Source organism: Columba livia, chromosome 18 (assembly GCF_036013475.1).
Source record: "Columba livia isolate bColLiv1 breed racing homer chromosome 18, bColLiv1.pat.W.v2, whole genome shotgun sequence".
NCBI lineage: Eukaryota > Metazoa > Chordata > Aves > Columbiformes > Columbidae > Columba > Columba livia.
In genome coordinates, this window is record NC_088619.1 from 6,867,016 (window position 1) to 6,891,196 (window position 24,181).

Below are 24,181 nucleotides of genomic sequence, written 5' to 3' on the forward strand. Positions count from 1 at the left end.
TACTGTCTCATTCAGAGTGCCCACCCTGGAATATATCACTTGAAGAATGTGTAAAATCGGGAAATTTCATTCAGAGCTACAATAGCTTCCACAAAGGAAACAGGTTATCACCAAAACTATTTCACAAGAGGAAAACTGAAGCACAGAGAAGGGAAGTGGCTAAGCCCTGTCTGACCAAGCTCTTATGACGGGTTTCAGAGCAGTTTCAGAGGTGAAACCAAGGTCTTCCATCTGTGTCCGGTGCCCAGAGCTCTGCAGTCAATGCTCTCTGAGGAACTGAGCTGGAGATCAACACAGCACCTGTTATCTTCTCATCCTCTTCTCTGCAGTTCTGGAAGAGCATCCTTCAAGCCAGCCCAGGGACTTGTCTGGATTAGAAAAATGGCAGGAATGCAGCCAAAAAGCATCTTAAATCACTGCACCAATACAGGTAGGTATGGACAGTCCTCTCACAGTTTCAACTAGTACTGAATCAAACTAAATAGGCACAAGAGTATCTGCTTGCCCAGGGTAATTACAGTTGTGTAGTCAGAGCAGGGCTGATTTTTCTCAAAGCTGAGCTCAGCCAGCATACCAGTAAGACACAGTGGGAGAGCTGGATGTCAGCTGTGGCTGGGGAGAGCAGGAGGCAGCAGCCTGAGGTTGCACTCCCAGCAGGGAGCTGGTATCACAGATCAGAGAGGTGATCACAGATCTTACAGGTCAGGCTTAGCCTGCGTTTGCAAGACTAGATGCTTTTCCAACGTCTGCCCCAGTTAACGAGGGTTCTTCTCCAGATGAGGGATCCCTCACTTTGGTGACAACCCAGCTTGAAACTGTCTTTGCCGGTCCTGTAGCCCCACATGCCGAGAGCAGAAATCTGGCTGTAAAGAGCTCTGCTCCGTGGACAACTCAAGCATCAAAGCAGACATGAAGAAACCTTCCTGCAGCTCCAGGGCTTGTTTTCTATATAGCCCAAGGGATCTGCAGCCAGACCCTTTCCTGGTCCATCTTTCCTAGTCAAACCAAGCTGCTCCAGGTTGGTGCTGCCTGCCCTCCTCTGCACATCAGCACTGAACACAACAGCTTTCGCAACGCAGGACTCTCTAGACAATACTACACCACAAATAACCATTAGTAAACAGCAGCAGCTTGAAAATGCACTATTCTGCTCTGTAGCAGGTTTAAGGAAAAGAGCAAGTGTTATGCAGGTTTGTTTGGCTGGGTTTTTTTACCATAAAGCCAACAGAAGGCTCTTAGCTTATTTAGGTCAATTAACTTCAGCTTCCAAATTAAGTTCTCATCTCATTTTACAGACAAGCTGTAAGCAAAGCATTAAAAAAAAAAAAGGGTCAGCTGAGGAGAGCACCACCCAGGATTTCTAGACTGTTAAGTAATTTAAACCCAAAGGGTAGAAACAAAATTGAGAATAGAGAAGAGCGCACAGACCACCTAACAACATCTGCTGCCTCACTTGTTTTTCCTTTGCTCTGTGCACCAAACTTCCCAGCCAGAAAAAGGTAGGAAAAAACATGCCCATATAAAGAGGTGTGCAGAGGAAGCCATTTGTGGTACACAACAACACGTTTTATTGGTCTCACACACCCGGGAATGATGCTTCATATTCTTGAGTGCCATCTACTGGCATTTTTATCTCTTTGCTATATATTAAAGCCAACCCCAGTGTTAAAAGAGCAGTCAGGTTGCAGTCAAGCACTTGAAAAATGCCAGAATCAGGACTGCACATGTAACCAAAGTGCTGTCTCCTTGCACAGATGCATCGCGACACACGTTGTAATAATATGATCGTGGACCACTCTTTCTGCAGGAAAAAGCCCCCTTTTGTACACCAGATGGATAGTGCTCTCTTAATGAGCAGCTATTCAATATTTTTCTTTATCCTCATCATTCAATACGTAGCCCTGTGTCCTGGGTATGGCATGCTATTGAAGTCCTGGTCTAAATAATGAGCTATTAATTTTCTCCTGGGCTTTCACAGCATTTATTATCATAGTATCTGAGTGGTTTGCAAACATTAATTTGCCTTACAGCAGCCCTGCAAGGAAGAGTGGAATTATTCTGTACAGATGGGGAACTGAGGCACATCCAAATTAAAATCAGAAGGATACCATGTGGTTGGGTGCTGGATTTGAGATGCAAAAAGGACCCATTTCTCAGAGCTTTGCAAGTCAAAGCTTTCAGCATTAGGGCACCGCTCCGACAGCCCCCACACTCAGCTACGAGCCCACAGCTTTCCCAGTCCCATCTGCCGGAGCAGCTGGGAGCCCAGCAGCGCCAGGGTTCATTTAAGATGAAGTTTCTCCTCATCTTATCTAGTGAGTCTGCTGGAGTCATCCAGGCTGCCTCACTCACTGCAAAGAGACACAGTCCCCTAGGAGCAATGCTTCTCTCTGAGACGGTCATCTCTGACCAAAGACCACAGAGATACCCTAAATAACTGCTTCAATTTCCGGTGGCTATAATTACGTACTTATTATGAATCATCCCGTCTCTTCCTCACAACACAACCCACCACAAAATACTTCTTGACACACTTCTGGCAAGCTGAAGACTTGCATTAGAAGACCAGAAATCGTGGCAAAAATGTGCCAAAGGAAGAGAGAGCAAAAGCATCACAGACAGGGTCCTGCCACTGGAGAACAGTAGGCCCTGTTGATTTGGAAGAAACCATACATACAGCACCAGGGAAGACAGCAAAAACCTCATCCATATTCCCTACCCAAATGGCACAGAGAGAAAAGTGCTCTCCCCTCTCCAAACGCAGCGGGCAGCACAATCCAGCCCTTGTGAGCGGTGCCAGGACATGCACCAGTGTGGTCCGTCTGTCACAGCAGCTCTCTCTGAAGCTTCAGAAGAAGCAGAAGAGACCCAACACACAATCAGCAAATCATGGATGAGGACAGGGGAAAGGATAAATCCCTTCTTGACACCTACGGCTCCTCGTGCAGCCCTGACATGAGGCTGCAGTCTCTACAACCACACAGGAGAGAAAGATCCTACAGTCAGTGGTTGCCCACGAGTGTGGAGCTCAGGCTTGAGCTACTTCACATCAGCCCAGCCTGCTCAGTGCAGGTTGGGCTTCAGTTCCCCACCTCTGGGGCTGGTGCACCACATCTGCCCAGTGCTCTGCAAAACCAGCCGTTCATTCTGCTCTGACAGAGACATTTTCCAGCCCCCGATCATTACTTTCATTCTGCTCTGCACACCCAGTAGAATTGCAAGACCATTTTGGGAAGGAAAAATAAATAAATAAATAAATAATTATTTGGTGTTGTATTCAGAGAAGTAAGTACTACTTTTTTACATCATGACAATATTATATTTCCTTATTACTTTCTATCCTTTCCCATTCCTTACTCCTCTTAAGATCCTATTTGCATTTTTGATCAGACCCATACACCAAGGAGATGCCTTCAGGGAGCTGGCTGTAACAGTGCCCAGGTCTTTTTCCTGGTCTGAATCAATTATTTTGCACCTCTGGGAATAAAATTACTTTTTCCTGCAATGTGCACAATTACTCCTAGTTTTCTTTGGTAAGAGACAGGGGGAGAATCAGGCTTTGAAATGCAAAGTCATGTGTGCAAATCATCATCTCCAGCAGCAAAAGCTTCACCCAGATGCCATGATCCCAGGTGAGTACACATCTTACCTGTGTGGGAAGGACCGCTGCTTCTTCTGCCCGCACCGAGCCATCCAGGCTCATCCTCGCCCCGGGTCCCTGGTGATCAGCAATGGTCCTGCTGGGGGAGATGCACAGCACGGTTCAATAAAATAAAAAAATGACCCTGCACCTGCCCAAAGACCAGCAGCATCCCATAGACCAGGGTGCATAGCTCATGTTCCCCTTGCATGGCTCTCTGAGGTTACAGCCCCTGTCAGCCCCACTGCCCAGACTATTTCTGTTGTTAAACTTCCATCTCATGCTCAAGTCCACAAGGCTCTTCACCACATCCCCAACACGAAGCAGTAGCAGAACCCAGCATGGAGACTGCGTGTTTTCAGTTTAATTTGCTGATTTGTGGTTCTTCAGCCCAACTTTCTCCTGTATCATTACATTTAGACTCTGTTTTTCTTGAGTGTTTAACTATAGACAAAAACCAGTTCCTCACTGGCAGCTGGGAATAAGCCTTCTTTCATAACAATGTAAATATCACCTCTCAACAGCAGAGGAGGAAAAGCCTGGTGTGGTCTAGTGCCTTCATCTGGGTGGCAGCCAGTGCTGGATCAACCTCAACAGCTCCTGGTAGCTGTTTTAGATAAAACAATCGGGTCCTGCCTTGCACAAGAGCTGAGCCACCTCCTCTCCCTATAGCCCATGCAAATGTAAGGCAACAGTGCTTTTAGAAAGGGCAAATTGGTTATTAGCCATTTCTATCCCACACAGCTTTCCCCATTTTCCTGCCTTTTTTTCCCCAGACTCACAGATGGTTTTGAAGGCTTCTTCCTAATTTCTGCCTGTGCTTCCCATCCCTCCCAGCCAAACAGCTCATCTCCCAGTGCTGTCCCTTCTTGGACACACCAACACCTTCCTCCCATGGGAAGGTTCTACCACCACGTACAGCCAGCAGAGGGACATCTACCAAGCAGGAGGCAGGAGCTGCCAAAGGCAACTGCCATCCAAAAAAAAAACCCAACATAAAACTCACATTGGACTCAAGAGACTCCTGCCAGTTTGGTTAACTGTATTTCTGACAATTGCTAACATGCTGACACTCAATAGGTTTGGCCAGTGGCAAACAGACCTCAAGAAAACACATCCTGCAAAAGCATCGACCAGGGAGCTCAGAAAATTCTGGCTGATAAACTTCGGGGTTTTTCTCATGCAGCCAAAGCTGAGCAAATATCCAGGAGTTGCCCTTCCTGCTTCAAGGTTCAAAGCAGCTTTTCAGGATCTTTCAGGATTCCTGCAATTCATCATAGAGGTGGAGGATCTTTGCTGCATGGAGGGAACCACTGGCACTATCCTGCCCAGGGGCTGCAAAGGTGCTGGGAGGCGAGAGCCTCCTGGCAGCACCATGTGCCTCAGTTTCCCTTTCTCAAGACATATGAACAATCACAGCCACCCCCTCAAGGAGCTGCAATGTCTCCAGGTGCAGAGCATCCTTCTTCACACCAGGCTCTAAGTGGAACAACTTAAAAATCAAGTTTTCCTCCTCGGACAAACTCCCCGCACAACACCTAGGTCAAACTCTATAGAAAATAGTTAATTAATGTCTCTTGCTGTGGCCTAATTCTCTTTTCAACATGTGGCTGTCACTTCCCTGTCATCACAGCTGATTTACAATGGGGTTTAATTAAATCCTCCGTACATTATTCAGCATTCTCTGAAGACAACACCAAAGCAGCCAAGGGTATTTAAAATGTCACCTGCTGAGACGTATCATCTCCTCCTAAATAAATATGACAGTGATCAAACTTTGGCTAATTACAGTGACTTCGTTATTTGTTTGTATGTTTTAATATTTAATTGCTTTCGTGTTCATCCAATTACAAAGCAACAGCAAATAGAAATTAACTTTTTATCAGCGTGTTCCCAGCCCAGCTAATCAGCACTTCAAAGGCCAGACACAATAGGAGGCCATCCAACCTGAGAGAGCTTTACAATATATTCTCTGCTGAATGGACCGTTCTATTAAATTAAGGGAGAATTGTGTTTGTCAATGTATTCCCAGCTCCCACCCAGATTCCCTTTATGTGGCCGTTTATGGGCCTTGTTGTAGCATCCCTGCAGCAGGATAGTAAATTGTTTGTATTGCTCCTGCCCTCGTTCCACCGGTGTTGCTCCCTGCTCTGCAACTGCCTGAGGTAACAGCACATTGCTCCTTGTCAGCAAATAACACTCAGAAATCACTTGCCTTCAGTAGCTCAGGCCTTGCTGGTGAGCAGAAGGGAGCACACGCACATCTTGCACACAGGGAGCAAAGGCAGCAGCACACAGAGTCCTGCCCAAAGTTGCCAGTTTGCTTTAATGGATGCAGAAGTCAAACCTGACTTTTTGCCCCCAAATCAGAAGTTGCCCGTGCTGTTAACATCAGTGCAGCTGCAGCAGAAACTGGAGTGCTCACAAGCCACAGGGCTGCAATAACCTTATTTTTCATCCTGCATCACATGTGCCTGTTGTAATTAGGCTCAGCCTTGCAATGGGAGCAATTGCCTGGACTTCAACCCTTGCTGACTCTTTGCACCCATTTCAGTAACTACCAGGGGAAAACAGTGAGAAAAGCTTAAGGATATGATACATAACTGATAGAAAAAGGATTATTTTTGCCAGTACAACAATCTTGCTAGAGACCAGGAAATTATTTATATTGTCAAAAATCTGATGTAGGAAAAAAAAGGTTAAGTGTAGCTTCTTTCCTTCCCAATCTCCCAGGCAGAAGTAGAAGCTTGCGGCAGACAAAGTGATTTAGGGTCAAAGAAAAGCAATAAATAGCACATATGCCAAACATCAGAGGAGAAATACCACCAGACGAGCACATGCATAAATGACCTGCATTAAAGAGAACTGATCTGCATTGCACTCCTCTTGCATTTCATTGCATTGCCCCATTATTATTACTCCAAAAAGCCAAGGCTTTTAGTTGCCACAGTGAATGTCTAGACAAGACATCAGGAATTGTGCCACAAATGAACAGGATTTGAAGGAGCAGTCTACATAATAACCGTAATTAAGCACAACCTCCTTGTTTTAAATACTCAAGCAAACAAATCCATGCATAAATAAACCAGACCAGACAGCAGAGCTTTCCTTTGGAAACATATATGAATAGTGACGTTATGTCCCAGCCTTGCCTTGTTATGATTCAAAGTTCCTAAGAAGTGTCTCCTATCTACACACAAAGAGAATAAAGAAAAACACTCATACAGTTGAAGATCAAACAAATTGTGAGGTTTCTTGCTACATGTGCCACTGTTCTTTGGCAAAGCAGTAAGTGCAAATCTCAAAGAGCCAAGTACAAGCACAGGTCCTTCACGCAGATGTTGGGAGATGCCACAGTGACTATCGCACCTCAGGTTTGCCTCTCCACCCAGATCTACTACAGCAAGACCATACGAGCAGAAGAAGAACAACAACAACAACAAAGAAGACATTTCTCCAAACCACAGTTCAACAGCAAGGGTTCATCTTTTTCCCTGGAGCATCAGGAGATCTGGTACCCAGGGAGGCACCATCTTTCTGAAAAGGCTGCTGCTACACAATGTTATACAGAAAATTTCAAAATGAGGAAAAACTTATTCCGGGAAAAGGAAAAAGAAAAGTACTTGTATGAGATGGATTTATTTTTTCTTTAAAAAATACAAAACAACCTCCTTTCCCGTCTCCCCCACCACCAACTGAGAAACAACTTTATGTTTAATTTTAGGCTTATCTCATAAAATATTAAACGAACAAAGAAATATGTTTGAAATACTTTGATTTTATTGAAACTAAATATTTAATTTGACCCAAAACACTTTTTCAGATTTTTTTTGATCTTTGAGACTGTTTTCATTTGAGAAATCAAGAATTGCAGAGTTTTTCCATGCAAACAGGAGGTGGGATTTCTGCTTAGCTTCAGTAGGGATTCCTTCACCATACCACATTGCTACAAGTTTTGGTTTCTTAATTTTTCTCCTCCAGAATTATAGGGTTCATTAAAAAGATAGAGAAATACCAGCCTCACACCAAGAGTGAAGCTGCAACAACTTGGTTGGGTCCTTTAGAACAGCCGAAGTATCAGCAAAGCGGTGTGAGACAAAGGTTTGGGGCTGGAAGAGAACCATGAAGAAACGCAGAAATATGAAGAAAAACAGACACTTTCCATTTTGATGAAAAATCTGAGCATTTTGGAGTCTACGCACAAGGAATTCAAACTTGGCTGCCAGTGACATGAGAAGGGCAGAGGGAAAACAAACAAGCAAAACCATCGCACACACCAAACCTTCCAGTTAGAAAGATGTGTTTGGCACCACGCAAAAGTCACCTTATTTTTTCAAAAGCAAGAAGACAAGAGAAATTGGTCAAAGGGCTTAAAATTGGTTAATTCCAGCCAAATTTCTGAGACAGACATTTCAGTAAGGAAACAAGAAAATACCCCATTTTTCCTGGTCGGTACCAACAACACGCAAAGAGCTGCTCTCATTCCACAAGAGCAATGGGGACAGAGGCTTCAAAGCTCTGCAGTGGTCCTACTGATACCAGTGGGTTATTTCCACTGGCAAAAATATTAATAGATGAGTTAATTCCCAGCAAAATCCTGTTTGAATCACTTCAATATCCTTTGACCTAAGGAAAAAAAAAAGTTGGAGAAAGTCCTGAAGTCATTATAATATCACCTTCCAATGTGTAATTCATTTTCCCCTCTCAGCTTGGAGTGAATTTGTATCCTCAAGCTTAAGCTAATTTCATTTGTACAACTCCAGCTGAAACACAAACCCCCAGGCTCAGCTACCAAAACCAGCTTGGACCAAATCAAAGGTTTCAGCTGGCACAGGCGGTTCCCTTTGTGACTCACTGGAATTTGGAATTATGATTTACCATCCTCATGCAGGCCAAGAACAGTACTGATATTATTATTAATGCATCTAGATCTTGAATGTTTTCCAGGGTGGCAAACATATCTCCCACTCCGTTTTACTGCTTAGTTTCTGCATTTTTCAGCTCTGATCTATGGGGTGACTGAGCCCAGGGCACATATCCAGACTTCTGAAGTTGTCACGTCATCAAAACTCAAGAAATCACTCCATGCTGGGGACAGCGTGAAAAACCAGGCCTCCCCCAGGCTTCCCATTCCTCTGGCCCCAGGTTCTTATTACAGAGCTGTTGAGTTTTAAATTGGATATTTCATATAAAAGTCCCAGAGTTGGAAAATTACAGGAGAACATAAACTGTCATTCCCTAAGAATCAAGGTTCCAGCCTTCATGGCTGTAGAGGAATATTTCTAAAGGCAACACGGAAGGCTGCAAATTCAGGACAAAAAGACAAAAAAGAGGGATTTGTGATGGTAAAAAAGAACTCAATGGGAAACTCCACAAGTGAATGCCAGTAGCTGTTTTGGTTGGCATTGCTGAAGTGATTCAGATGGACATTCCCAAGAGGAAGGAGCTGCAGAGCAACCTGTGTGGGACAGCAGAGCAGCTGGAAACAGGGCTCTGGGAAAGCTGCCCGATGTCCTTCCATCTCACACAGTGGTGGGAATGTGTAAATTCTGACTTGCTGCTCCCATGTTTCCATCACCCTTTTAATACTGTGCAGGTTTCTCAGTCAAGCCAGCAGAATAAGGTGCAGAAGATAGTCATGAAAGCCTAGAAAAGTCCCCCAGGTCCTTTTAGCCTCATGTGCACCTTTCTGCTATATACAACTTCAGCTGCAGAAAAATCACTGTCCCATCCTAGTCCTTTATTTATTACCCACTTCAGAAAAGGGATCTTGTCCTTCCTTCCACCACTTGGCAGACTCCGAGCTGCCCAAGCACCTCCACAGGCAGATCCATCATGTCTTCTAGGACAAGCTGAGCTCTGGATGAAGACAGCAGGTTACGGTGGATTACTGTGAAACCCTATCAAGATGCACTTTGTCTGCAAGGCATGCACAAAGGCTGGATCCTAGGAGACAGTGAGAGACCCCAGCAGCAGCAAGCTAAAGCTCAAAGGAGATCTAAGAGCACTGGGCACCTCTAGGCTGCCACCAGCAACATCCAGCATCAGGCTTTCATGGTTCCTGTGCCATACCAAAGCTTTTTTGGAAGCAAAAGCACCCAGAAAACCACAGACCAAGACACAGAAAGGAACAGAACAACTTCTAACACAAAAAAAATCAAAAAATCAAAGCGAGTGGTTTACACACAAGCATTGCATTTACAATTCTGATTTTCTAATAGGAAATGATTCCCATCTGGGGGAGGGGTAGACAGGAAATATTACAGCAATGTTATTTTGTTACACTAATTACCAATAATGGCACATACTAGACTACCAACCACAGTCAATTCATTTTGAAAGCTATATAATAATGTTTAGGATAAGGAATTAATTTTTATAGCCACTGAAGCAGATTTACTTGTACTGTAATGCAGATTTATTACAAATTAAATTTCCTAACTCCAGAGGTTGACTTGGAGAGGCTCAGCAGGACTCGAGGGGAGACACAACCTCTTGCATGGAGGGAATTTCAGTGGCATTGAGGTTCACATCTTCAGGTCAAAGACTGTCCAGGCCATTATTAACTCTTTAGCACACACGCATTTGGATATACCCACCTTCATGGGCAAATTCAGCCCCACAGTGTGAACATGAGCAGGACCCAGTTGGCAATTTTCATTGAGTCAACTGTGAAAGGCTGGGTTTTAACTGTATGGTTTTAAAAGGTGAAATTTCAGTACATTCTTTTTTTCCCAGTGTAGAGAACTCCATAAAAGATTCATAAAGTGAAAACTTTGAAGTATAGTCAAGAAGACGCACTCATTAATTTACAGAAATATCTCTGGTGTCAGTCATTGAACATGAAGCAATTCAGATTGTCTCTTCCAGGAGCATCGCTGCCAGGCTGGGACTGATGTACACAGAGCCAAAAGCAAAGCTGGGCCTGAGCAGGGAGAGTCCGTCCTTAGCAGGACTTGAGATGCAGTCCAGAACAGGGACTGAACTTCTTCATTTCTAATTAGGACTAATATTCAAGCTTGAGACCAAATGAATTACTGTTTATGAAATGACTGGGATAATTTCAGTATCTTCACACTCTTGCTCATCAGCATCCATAACTAGAGCCATCACTATCTGGATGGCAAATCTCCAAGACCTTTTCCTGCAGTTGCATAAGCTGGACTGATCTTGAGACAGTTTCCTCCAGAAGCTCAGGCCCTGGAGGTCTGCTTGGCTACAGGTAGGCAGATGTGGACAAGAACCAAAGGGACAGCTGGGCTGAGCTCTGCATCCTCCAGAGGGAAAGGACACATCTGTTCTGCATCCAGGGGAGGTACAGCCACCATGTACCTGAGTCCTTGGGGACTCCCAAAGCAAACACAGGGTGGGTACAGGGTGGGAGCAAAGGCTTGGCTTTTGGGATCCATGTCTTTCAGCTGCACAGGGAAGTTTTTGGTTCCTCAGGTGGCTTCAGAGCCAGCACAGGGAGCCCAGGCTGGGGCAGAACAGGCACATGTGGCCACATAAGGAGCTACACACATCTACACACACCACACCCAAGGGACTTCTGATGGCATCCTGCAATGGGACCTTCATCCCTAACAAAGCCCAATGGGAAACATTTCTGATACCTACCCAGCCCTGAGAAATATTCAAATACCCATGGATAAGCAGCCACCAGAATGTCTTTCAGGGTGCAGGACAAGGACTAGGCTGTGTGGAGCTCCTCCTAATATGCAGCTTGGAAAAGAGGCCCCAGCCTGCCAATCCAACACTTGACATTGCTACCCCTTAAAAACAAACACTTACTCAGATTAACTCTAGCAATAGCTTCAGTGACAACTGGCAGCCCAGCACAGCAGCAAAGAAACCCAGGAAGGCTTTGCAGTGATTTTTAAACATCATCTCTGCACCATCTGATCTATGGGGGCACCAAACAAAAAACCTACTTGAATTCCTTAGGAGAAAGAGCAACTGAGCTGGAGTTGTTCCAAATCCTCTCCTGGCCACATCTCCATGAGCCTCACGCACAGACACGAACATGCAACGAGAATTTGACTGATACTGTTTTCACATTGTTTTTTTTTAATGACACAGACATGCAACCACATTAAGTTTCATCTTGGGAGGGAGGAGAGTTATTAGCTTAACTCTGATGCCTGTAGAGGAGGAGGAGGAGGAGGGAGGAAGGGTTTCCTATGCTAATTCTGCACAGGCCGATGCTTTCCCACCGATGCTTTCCTGTGCTCCAGGATAAATGAGACTTTCCTAATTCTTTCCCCACTGCAAATAAACAGAGAGGGAGCCAGCACCATGTGGCTTGCATTGCCCTATTCATCACAGTGTCCCAACTGTAGGTAGCAGTGATTACAGCTAATTATTGGCAATTACCACCGCTGAGCTGGTAGGTGTGTTTCCCCAATAACTTTCAGCAGCTCCAAAGGTCTTTGAGGACTTCTCTATGCAGAAAGACTGAAGGAAATCACTCCCCCTCTGCCCGGCAGCCAGATTATCCTCCCAAAAGCTGTAGCCATCAGGCATCAGTGCGCAAGCAGTAAAAAAATTAAAAATAGCATCAGCGACAGCAGGGTCTGCCCTCTTGGCACGGCCAGTTGATGGGGAACATCTCTGCTCAGAACGACTCTTCTCCCTTATGCTCCTCAAAGAGCTTATCCTGTCATTGATCCCGCATCTCCCCACCCCTCCTCCAAACACACAAGTCAATTCATACCAAAAAAACCACACAACAGAAAAGCACATGTACAGTCGGTGCTTTTCCCGCACATAAAGTAATACAGTAGCGGACCGAGGGACGGACCCTTTGAGAAATTCGTATGCCAGCCTTCCCACTATAGTAATTTCATTCTGTCTTTGTAATTGTCTGATATTACATTGTTCCCTGCCGGAAGATTAATTAGCTAGTCTTACCCTCCAACATACCATCCCTCTGCAACCCTCAAGGAAGCTGGATTGGTGCCAAGTCGTGCGGATTTGCTATTCTGGCTGGCAGCTGTTACTGTCGCTGCAAAAAAAAGCCTCCTTTTGTCCCCGAACAGCAGTTGCTGTGCCAACTGACCCCCGCGTCCCCAGCCCTCCTGAAGCCACCACCAAAGAGATGGCCAAGTTTCAGTGCCACAGGCTGTGCAGGATGCGGAGAGGAGTGTGGAGATAGAAGAGAAACAGGAAAAAAAAATATCAAGGAAACAAACCTACACACCAAATCCTGACCGCCCCCCACACCCCAACCCTCTGCCTGGCATAATTACTCACGCTCGTTAAGCATGGCTGCATTGCGTATGCGAGTCACGCGGGACAGGAGGAGCGCGATGCCGCGGTCCCTGCTGGCAGCGGGAAGGGCACGGGTGAGACTGCATCCAGCATCCTGCATCCAGCATGCCGGCCAGAGCCGCCTTCACGCCCCAGCCCGTGCCAGGAGGAAAGGGCAGCGGCAATACCGCTGGCTGGGGAAACCACCACCCCAACCCAGGCTACATACCGCAGCCGATCTTGGCAAGGAGCCCAGCCCAGCACCATAGTGGATCTGCTGCTTTTGTTCCTCCTCCATCTTCCCTGTCTCCCCTTCCCTCCTCACACACACGCTCGGGGTGTCTCCATCTTATTTTAAGGGTGGTGTCCAGGCAGATGGGGTCTACATGGGCACCAGCACACGTACCCACCATCATCACCCCACTAAGAAATGAGCTGTGGGGACACATGGGGTTTTCCCTCTCCTTAGTGTTTTTGTAGATGGGAGAAGAGTTTCAAGATTGGGAGATAAAAACCTTGAAAAAATAAAAACCTTAAAAACGAGGGCATCCACGTAAAATCCAGCACACACCACAAAACTGATGCCAACAAGCACAAGGACTTTGTTTCCAGACAGTCCTCAAGAAGCCGTACTCTCTGCCCCAGAACACCATGACAGTTCATGTTTGCTGGTTTATTTGTTGTTTTGCCTCAGCTGTCTTTCCAGCCATGATCCCCATCAGGCTTGGGGTAGCACAGAGGATTTCAGCACCACAAGTGCCAAGAGGTTGTGTTTAAGGTAAAAAACAAAGAAAAGGAGACCAGGATCACTGCAATGCTGACGGCAACTCCTACAAGCAGAGCGGACTGTGCTGGATCCTTTATAGCCCAAGATAATTTAGCCCAAGCATCCCACCCGCCCGTCCGTCCCCAGGACGGACCAAACCCAGCTGCTCTGCCTCCTATCCCTCACCAAGCTCAAAAAAAAGGTTAATTTGTGATTAATTTTTTAAATTTGGGTAGCTGTTGCAGCAGATTCCTCACAAGCACACACAACCCAGCCGCATGGGGACACGGGGCTGCTTTCGCTGGGCACGAGAAGCCAGTTTGAAACCACCCATCACGGGGCTGTGGAAAAAGATCCCATATTGTCACGGGGGCTAATTAAGCTCCTCCACTAAGAGGACGGATCTAGACTGTCTCAGCACCCGCCTTTGCCAGCAGCCCCCCTCTTCGGGTGCTACGGAAACGGGAATTAAGCGGTGATGAATGCAGTATTAATTAATTAAGAGACGATGCACATGAAGGGGGTGGAAGGCAGGGGGTCTTTGCGCTGTGGAAATTATCCGAGGAGGGGATGCTGTAAATTTGTTTCTTATTGTTTTTGCTCACCAGAAGGCACCGGGAGGGACTGGCGTGGCCAGGCGGAGAGACCGACCCAGTCGCACCCAGTGCGGTGGCAGCTCCGGTGCCAGAGCCACCTGTCCTCTGTCACGGAGACACACGGAGGAAGAGGATCTCTCAAAAAAGATGACGATGGAGCGGAAGAGGCACCCGTGGCTCCGCGCCGCCATCTTCTAACGCTGCGGAGGCCAAATACGAAATCAATTTTGCACACTCCAAAATGGCTGTTCAGGAAGCTTTTCGCTCTGGAGAGGTTAATGGGGAAGCTCAAAGCAGCTGACACCAGGGGGGATGCCACTTTTTGCAGTTTGCATATCAAGATTGTTTACACACATGATTAGCTAATATATTAAGCTTCTTAAACAAACAAACAAAGATGGCAAAGCACATTGTTTTGCTTTGATTTGCATTCCCCACCCACTGTCTCCTTCACCATATACCACCCCGAGGAAGGACTCCATCACCATTATGGACAGCTGGGTCTTGGAAAAGGGAAATAAATAGTTAAAAAACCATAAATGACTGTGGTGCCCAGTGCTATTTGTCACATCCAGCCACCCAACGGGGCTGGCACATCAGATAAAACCTTGTCCCCATCATGAAACCACCCCAGGACAGCTCCCAGATGAATTTGGGGTGGGTGTTCAGCAGCCCAGGTTGGCCAGACCCTGACATGGGATGAGACCTCTGTGGGGACCCCACTTTTCCAAGCCTGGCTTGGCTGCTGGTGGCAAAATCGTGTGGAGCTGGTGGGCTGCAGAGCCCCCGAGCAACGGGGAGCGCTCAGCACCACAGCTTCGCCCAACTTCCTCTCTAACTCTCACCCAGGCTGTGTTATTTATATAACATCTTTTAACATTGACCTTTTCAACACACTCTTTTTTTCTTTAATTACTTGCATTTGAAATAAAAATGTCAGCCTATGTGAGTGACTGTCCTTATTACAGTTCCAATCCTCCAGCTAATTAATATCTGTTAGCTTTGGCTTAGACGCCAGGATGCCTAAATCCAAAATACACAAGACTGCCAAGTTACTTTGCAAACAGAAATGCTTGCCTGGAAGAAAAAAAACCCACACATTATCCAACTTACTTCTATGCAATCTTACCATAACCCTTACTTTCAAGGTCTTAGAGCTCCGAGAAGGAAAGCTCATCCAGTTCAAAAGAAGTGGCCAAGAAATCAAAGAGGAAACCCAGAGGAAGTCAAAGAGAAATAGGTCTCCAAAAGAAAGAGAAACAGCACTAGGTGCAAGGCACACTTTCCACCCATTTTCTTACTCTCACACAGGCCACATGGGAAAGATTGAGTCTGTTTAAGAAAAAAACAGCTCCCAGCAGCTCCCAAGCATGCTGTCCCAGAGCACACACACATTTCTCCAGCACAGAAACAAGGAAAGTGAGCTGACTACAACATATCTTGATCACACCAGTCGACACCTTCCTTTATGGTGTTATGTTACCATAGTGCACATCAGAGAAGTCCGTATGGGGAAAAAACATCAATCCAGAAGTCTCAGGAGTGCTATTTAGCAAGGTGACAAATAAAGGAGATGTACCAGAGTGTACAAAAGAGCTGGCAGTATAGAAATGTGGGTACGGTGCTCCTTTAAGCCCCCCCGATAGCACCCAAGTGTTGGTGCATTCAGCACATCTGAAGGCAGCAGGTCTAGAGTTGATTAAAAAAGGAAAAGCCTTATGTAAACTTAATGCATAATTAACCTGTGAAATGCACTCGCAGAAGACATTATTGAGGTCATGAGAGCATTAGAGCCACAAAAACAACTCCATCGGTATATGAAGGATGAGAACATCCGCTGTTAAATTATTTGAATATTCACCTAATGAAAAGGGTAGAATCTGCTGTATCCTAAGCAGGACAAGCCTCCCTACCTGGCAGATCATAGGAGGTTTCTGACACCTTACTCCAAAGCATTTGATGTCAATGGCCAGAGAGGAGGGCCTGGGCTGGATAAACCCCCATCACCTTCCATATCAGGGCTGTAGCAGAGATTATAGGACCCAGCCCCACACACCGCCCTGGGCAGCACATATATGTAGCAGACACTTTGGTACTCACCAAGAAGCTGTGCTTGCCATGCACCCCCAAAGACAGTAAGCTACAGGGTTTTGGGTATTTTTAAACCTTTGCAAGTCTGGGCAAGAATGCACAGAAGTCTCACTCTCTCCATTTTCACCAGCCCCTCCTACATCTCTCGCCAAGTCCTGCACTCTCCTTTGTCCTTTCCCTGGATTGACATCAGTGTCATCATCATTTTACAGTGCAGAGGCACCTTTCAGACCCACCCAGCTCTCCTGACTGGTGTGTGGGATTCCAAGGTCTCAAAGATCTTCCTGAAGCCAATTACAATAATAATAATAATAATAATAATAATAATAAAAAAAAGGAAAGCCTCCCACTTGACAAGGTCTGTAAGCGAAACACCCACCAGCCTTGCCCTCCTCTCCATTTCTGGCTTGCTTACAACTGTAGCAGCTGTTTCACATTTCCCACTTTAAAACCTCATGTTAAATCAAAGTCTCTCTTTCCAAAATCCAGCAAGACACAGACTTCATTAAACATTTCAGTGAGATCGAAATCTGCCTTTCCCCAGGCTGCCCCTCTCTCAGCACACCACGATCTAAATGCTTGAGGCTCCATTTGGAGAAGGTCAACGATGGGACAGGCAGCATGTGTCCAGCTGCCTGAGCACAGCTCTGCACATCCAGTTTTGCACCCTAATGTCCTAAGTGCACAGCACTTGCTTGGAATTATCACTACAGCACCCGTTTGGGATTATCACTGCAGCACCCCAGAGGGGTTTGTTGCAATGGACTCAGCTGGGATGAGCCATCACATCCTCACCTGCCCTTGAGGAACAGCTTTGATGCTCCCAGCACACACCAACCAGAGGCACTGCCAGCAGCACCCAAGGGTCTCTGCAGGGCAGTGCCAGGCTCTGTCTTCCTGTTCCCAGCAATCCAGAACAATAAAACAGGATTTGCAAATAGTTAATTTTACAGCTTATTTCATAAAATTTTGACATAATAAGCTTGGGCTCCCTGTATTTGCAGAAAGCAGGTATTTCAGGGCCCCAGGCTGAAGAGCCTCTCTGCCTCCTCAAGCGCTAGAAAGGCTCATGTGGGAAGGAAGGATGTTATCAGACCACCAGAATCCAGAAGAAATAAAAACACCAGGCATCACAATACTCTTAATAAAGATAGCAGCAGCAATGACAACACAGAACACTTTCAGGGCCAGGTGGAATCAAGCTTGATCCAAGCTCAGCTTTACGTTGGGTTCATCCTACCACATAGCATAGACCTGCCTGCTTCAACAAAGCGAGGCTGGTGGACTCCCCTACTTTCTTCAAAGGCCTGAAGGACTGGATTATTCCAGCTATTCAGTACATTTAGACCCTAATGAGAAGGGCAAAGTACAGAGGGGGTGCCAGACCTCAGATGGAGAAGGCAGCAGTGGGACTTGGGCAGTGAAAGCCCAGGGAGCCCCCAGCTCACGGACCCGCAGGGATTATGGCAGGCAGGGCACATCCTTAAAACCCTCCAGGAAAGCTGGGTTTCCATCTGTTGCCATTAACAGTTGGAGTCTGCACTTTCACTGCAGGAAATAAAAGCCTGGAGCAACCTGGTTCTTCAAATTGAGTGTGCTGATTCCTGCAAAATCAGGACACTCATCACGCATTTCAGCCTTGTTTGCTTTGTCTCCTTTTACACAGCGCTACCCATTACATTTAAAGAGGGTGTGTGGGATAGCTGTCATCCAAATATTGATCACAAGTACCATGGAAGAGCCCTGACAAGCACAACATCCGATGTCCCTTCATTTTACTGAAAGGGAAAACTGACTGGTGGTGGCAGCCCAGAGCATCTCTGACATACAGCTCCCCCACCTATCAAATAACAAGGAAAAACAACCCTTCCTCAGCTCGCAGAGGTGCTATAACTCACACCTGACATCTGAAACATTCAGTGGCAAGCCCTGGTAAAACCATTAGCACCGAAAGGGATGCAATGCCACACTCTGCCACCTCACACTGCCACCAGCTCGCTCAACATGCGAGACAGAAACTAAAATTTAACTTTCATTTGCTTATGTTGTTTTTGAAATGACGCTGTACAGGAAAGGCTACACTGTCATCAGGTCACTGTGAAGAGCTGGTGCCCTAGAGGGGCATGTCTTCCCTTTTTAAGGAAAAAAGTAACTTTGCACAGACACTTGTTCTTTGTTCACATAGAGAAAAATTTGCAATCTCAGGTTTACTGAGTGACACAGATGTATCATCCATCTTTAGAACTTGGAAACAAGGAAGGAAAAAAGATAAAGTAATGTTTCACATTTCTAGCAAGACTCAAGCTGGCCTCATACAGGACTGATTTCCCCAGCCCCAGGGAACTTCAGGTGTTTCACACCATCTGCCCACAGACAAACCACCAGCTCATCTCCGCAGGGATGTGCAATTGCTGAAGCAAACCAGCATCCCAGCTTCAGGGAGTTTCCAGAAATCAGCTGCTCCTCACTCGAGCAAGCACAGGGAGCACAAAAATCTCACCGAGATAACAGACACCCATTTTCCCGACACTGCAGGCTTGAAACCAGCTCCCTCTCAACACCTCTGCCCTTCTCCCCTGCTGTCTTTTGGAGCACATGGAGCTTACCCTTCTTTTGTAGATAAATCCCCTTGGACCTGTTGATTCCTCACCCATCAAACTGGAAAACCCGCGTTCCCCAGGCTGCAGCCAGGGCTCGGTGCCAGCCTGTCCGAGCTGATGGCAGGTGATGTGTTTTGCTAACCCTGTGCTACCACCCTCCCCCAATTCCCTTCCGGTGTCTGTTCAGCACAGAAGAAACAAAAAACCAAACAAAACAAAAATCACACAAAACAGCATTTGTTGGCTGAGCACAGCAGAAGTCCTGCAGGATGGCAGGGAGTTGATGGCATTTACTACTCAGTGGATGGCACTACTCAAGAGACAAACACCTTTTGCCTCCCCTCTGCCTGGAGATGGCTCTTCTCATTTACACCTTTAAACACAGCACTTAATCTCCTGAGCACTGTATGGCCTTTACCGATTAAAGGTGAGGCTGTTCCAGCCTGGGGCCACGCCGCTGCTGTTCTATTTTACACCCAGGGTTTTGGAAAAACCCACCGCTGGGTGCAGCTTCCCTGCACTGGACCCTCCAGAGCATCCGATGGGGAGCAGGAGGGAGGAACTGGGCCAGGATCTCTCCTCCATCTAAGACAGCAGCACTCCCACCAAATAAGAACCCGCGGATCCACTGGGTCCTCATTCCTTCATCACAGGGTCTTAAACTCACCGAGATCAATGGTTCTTTCATTGCTCATTCCCCAAAGCCAGGAGGAAGCTGCAGATATACTGTGAGCACTTAGGAGGAAAAACATTACAGCATCTAAAGGCACTTTAAATGATTTAGATACAAACTTGCCTGTAATAAGACATCTATTTTGGTTAATCTCTTAGTTGCAAATCTTGAAACTCTTGAACCTGCCTTAGGCTACTGTCAGCAGCACTTCATTTAATGCTGCTTATTGGGAATAACTGCTATTTCCCACTGTAACCTCCAAACCCCTTAAAGTCTCTCTTATTGCTTTGCCCAAATATACTTGCCTTGAGGATACAGAGGGCTTTTTCTTGCTAAGAACTGTTAAGATGATTTGAACAAGCTGAATCAGGAGAGACCGTTTCCCAGGCGAAGCGACCAAGACTCAAAATACCTTCCCTGAGATATTTAGGGAGTGAGGTTTTTTTTTGTTAGCACTTTACTCAGGTTATGAAGTTGAACAGCTGCACTTTGATCGCTCCTCACAAGTGAAGGAATCAAAAGGATGGGGAGGGTGCTCATCCTCCCAAAAAGCTGCTTGGGGCCAACCTCCCCTGCTTGTCCCCAGGGATGCACAGACCACCACTGCCCCACCATGCCCATGTTCAGAGCTCTCAGTGGAGGCTGGTGAGGGAGTTTGGCACCACAACATACAACAATCCGTGTTTTAAACTCAGCCACATTTTTACTGTAAGAGGATGCGAAGCCATGGTGGGTGAAATGCTCCAGCCCATCAACCCTAGTGCTCACCCATCCCGGGCTGGCTCTGTTCATTGGGCTTAATTTAAACACAAGGGTTTGCATTGCAGGCAGCTGGACCCTAGACATACACAGCAATGACTGTATTGATGGGCTGTCACCGCTCCAGCCCCAATAGCCCTGAAGCAGGAGTGATGACCAGCCAGTCCTGACATAAGGAGCGACATTAAGCAACCTCATATTTTGTCCCCAGACAGCAATTGCACGTGTCCCAGGTAAGAGCAGCAGCAACACAGAGGTACAAGACCCCTCCAAGCATGTATTTTCAATACGATACCTTTAACTATAATATGGGGTTTTCCTGCATCTGAGACAACCAGTCCTATCTGTGGGTTTGCAGACCTCAACAGTGGTGCAGCTCCAGTTATCATCTTCGCTCAGTGGGAAAAGGTCTGGCCACTGTGTGCTTTTGATCAATGTGGTGCAGGACACAGAGGAATGAGAGACCATAACCCCAAAGAAAAGGGAAGGGGCTCACACCATACACAGACCTGACTTGGGACCAGCTCCTGCTCCCACCAACATGCCTGAGAAAGTGCTCCAGCATTAAGGGATCACAGCTCTCAAGGGTTTAGAGACACACTCTCCTGTCCATCTGCACCAGGTTTTACACAGAAGTTTTTACTTAAAAAAAAAACAAATAAACAAAAAAACGCAAACACTGACCAAAACACACACAAAAAAATACACACCACGTATATACATATATATAAGCTGTGCTTAAATAAAAACGTAGCTGTGTAGGCCCTGGCTGCTAAAGGACCCTGTCTACCATATACATACACACCACAAATTAATCCAGTCTCTGCTAAACTACAACCAGCACAACAAGAACTGGCTTGCTGCCTACCAAGCTAAATGGGTATCAAATTCAGAGCATGCAGCTTTGGCACACCACAGTTCCTAGAAAGCTGCAGAGATTTAAACTGTGTCTTTCCAGCCAGAGCTCAAAGTCTTTTTTTCTCCTCTATTTTTTCCTGCTCTCTGCTTCTGCTCTGGAGCTAACCCTTAGTCTGAGCTCAGGTTGCAAATAAGAAATACTCCACTAGATTTAAAACAAACACCTATTTCCCCTTCCCCCCAAACACTCCACTTTGCAGAATCAAAACCAAACACTCAAAAACCTGCTTCATTCCGACTGGAGGCAAAACCCATGCAACAGCCTGCACAGCCATGGGCCTTTGGAGAAAGCCACCCCATAGTGTGGAAAACTACATTTACATTTAAAGCAGAATAAAAATCCACTGAACCTACTTTTTCACACACAGCAGCTCCCGACTGCAGCGCCAGCTCTTGTAAAAGTTGCCAGCAGGACAAAGCCTGCTCAGGAGCTCCAGGTCAGCTCAGCCCAGCCCCACACATCCTAGCTCCAAGCAATGACCCCCACAACATGCTCTCAGCCCCATCATCTCTAATAATAAACAGCTGCTGCTTTTAAGCCTTCTGGAGGGTTTAGGAGTGGAGCACCTGCAGCAGCAGCTGATAGCACTTACGGCTCTTCAATTAAGCTAATTTTGCACCAGGAGGGGAGACAACTCTGCAACTGTTTGTCAGGCTACCTCCAGCTTCCCAGTCCTTGCACTGTGACAATAAGATGCCACAGAGCTTGCTGGGACCAGGGACACGTTGTGGTGGCCCTGCAGACACAGGAGGGTCGCAGGAGGGGTCCCTGACAATAAATCAACTGCTATTTTTGTGTGCTCTGTCTCTCCAGCAAACCTTGCACAACTCTGTGTGCTTTATGGCAACACAGCAGCACTCACTTTGTTGTCCTACAAAAGCCCACCCTGCATGTACTCCAAAGCTGACATTTATGATCTAGCACACTGGCCTGGCTGACAAAAGTAAAAAAAACACTGTTTAAATCAGGTTTATCCTGTAACAAGAAGCACTTGGAGTGTGGTGTGCTCTGCTACAAATGACAAAGGTGTCACATTAAGGCTGGGTTGGGTGGCAAGACCAGAGAATCAAAATCAGTGGGAGGTGTCCCAGCTACGGCTGCCACCATGGCCTCAAACCTGCCCTCTCCTCTGCATGCCAGACTGCAGAAGGGCTCAGAAAAGGAAATATAAGAATCGGGTCCACATCTTTACCACCGTAAGGCTGAAAACAGACTCAGTGCCTCTGTCTACAGGTGCTGGTGGAGATAAACCCTTTCAGTGAGCCCGGGGCAAGGAGCACAGAGGGACACGGTAGGTGCAACAGGAGAAGGGGCTCTTTTGGGGTGCAGAAAGCACCTCCAAGGTGCCACCCCTGGTGTTACCTTCACCCACAGACAGGTCCCTCGGGGACAGCTGCTCTCAACATCCATAAACCTTTATAGCAGGATGGATGGTCATTAGAGATGCTCCTTCAGCCTCCTTCCAAATGCTTTATATCTGCATCCATCAGTCAGGCAGCTTTCTCCCCCTGGATAAATTCCCTTCCATTTTGGAGAGGTTCCGAAGTCATTTGCAGACATCTCAGCTTGCTCAATAATTTTGTTCCTTATTAAATATTGCTAATCATAGGGTTTTAGACTCTCATCCATACATCCACATTCTGTTCTAGTATAAATTTTAATCTATCTTCCCTCTCCTTTCTATTCAAGCCTTAAAACAAAATTACTAGAATAAAAAGGAAAGCACCAAATAATTGAAAGGAGCGGCTAAAAGCAGAAGGGAAGCTGAAGAAAGTTATGATGATTGAAAAGTTCAATAAAATTGGAGGCAAGAAGGAAAAATTCCAATTTTTAATGAAATGGATGATGAAAAAGGCGTTTTTCAGCTAAGTATTTTTAATGTGAAAAATGTCAACAGGCTGTAGTTGTGATGCAGGCCTATTGCACTATCCTGTTTCTCGGATGAACTGGGCCCGCAATTCTGCCTAGTTAATCCCATTCAGAATCCTCCCGCGCGTGGGGCTGTGCTGTGACACCAGGTGAACATCACTGGTACCCGGCCCCACAGCCCTTTGGTAAAAGCCATTTTTTCACCCCAGATCAGGCTCTTGTTTTAACTTCCCTTGTTTTAACTGGCTAGAAGTGCATTTTCTCCCGCCCATCCTCACACTAAATCTTTTCAGCTGATGCTTTCTAAATCTAACCAATAAAAAGCTGACGCTGATAAAATTATTTGTGGGAAAAAGTTTTCCAAAGAGAGAAAGCCTAAACGCTGATGTTTTACAGAAAGCCATGTGCAGAAAAGGGGAGGCTGGAGTCAAAATGCTCATACAGATGAAGCTTGAACAGTCTATTCTCACCATAATAATGAGCACATACATGATTAATGAAAATATTTATCCTCATAACCCACTGCAGGGAGTTAATATTTAATCCAAAGTCCACGTGAAAGCGCAAGCTCTCTGGATTCCTCACCTACCTCCTTGTTTCCTTGGAAATCTCTGAACTCTGCAAACTGACCCAAGATTTGGCTCTTTGGGGCCGATCTAAGAACTGCACTGGCTTTTCCCGGCTTTCTGCATAAGTACCACACCTTTTGATCCCGTAACTGCCGTCACTTGGGACCTACAAGGTTTCTTAGATAATCCCGAAGAGTCAGTGCTTTGTAACTCGTCTCACTTTGATATTCAAGGCAAAGCTGGACAGCCCACACATGAAAAGACAGCCTTCCCTTTCTTCCCGGGCTTAATTTCATCTGCAAATTAAACATATCGAGACAGATATTTATAGAGGAATGCCCTGATCCTCCCGAGAGGGCTGCAGAGTCTCCAATGTGTAATTTTGCTTTAGCAATATGATTTTAATCTTGACTTTCTTCTGAGGCTGGTGGCAGAAGGGCAGGGAAGGGG

At 46.2% G+C, this 24,181-nt stretch overlaps 1 protein-coding gene across 1 annotated transcript in view; it reads right to left on the minus strand.

The window, feature by feature from the left end:
• The window catches only part of TNRC6C (trinucleotide repeat containing adaptor 6C), a 309,563-nt gene extending 287,796 nt beyond the window's left edge, over positions 1 to 21,767 (minus strand). Inside the window, exons 1-2 of the mRNA XM_065034685.1 lie at positions 21,647 to 21,767; positions 3,650 to 3,740 (exon numbers count right to left, since the gene is read on the minus strand). Coding sequence (XP_064890757.1) covers positions 3,650 to 3,703 — 54 coding nt within the window. The 5' untranslated portion in view covers positions 3,704 to 3,740; positions 21,647 to 21,767. The remainder of the gene's footprint in view (positions 1 to 3,649; positions 3,741 to 21,646) is intronic.
• Between the last annotated feature and the right edge of the window lie 2,414 nt (positions 21,768 to 24,181).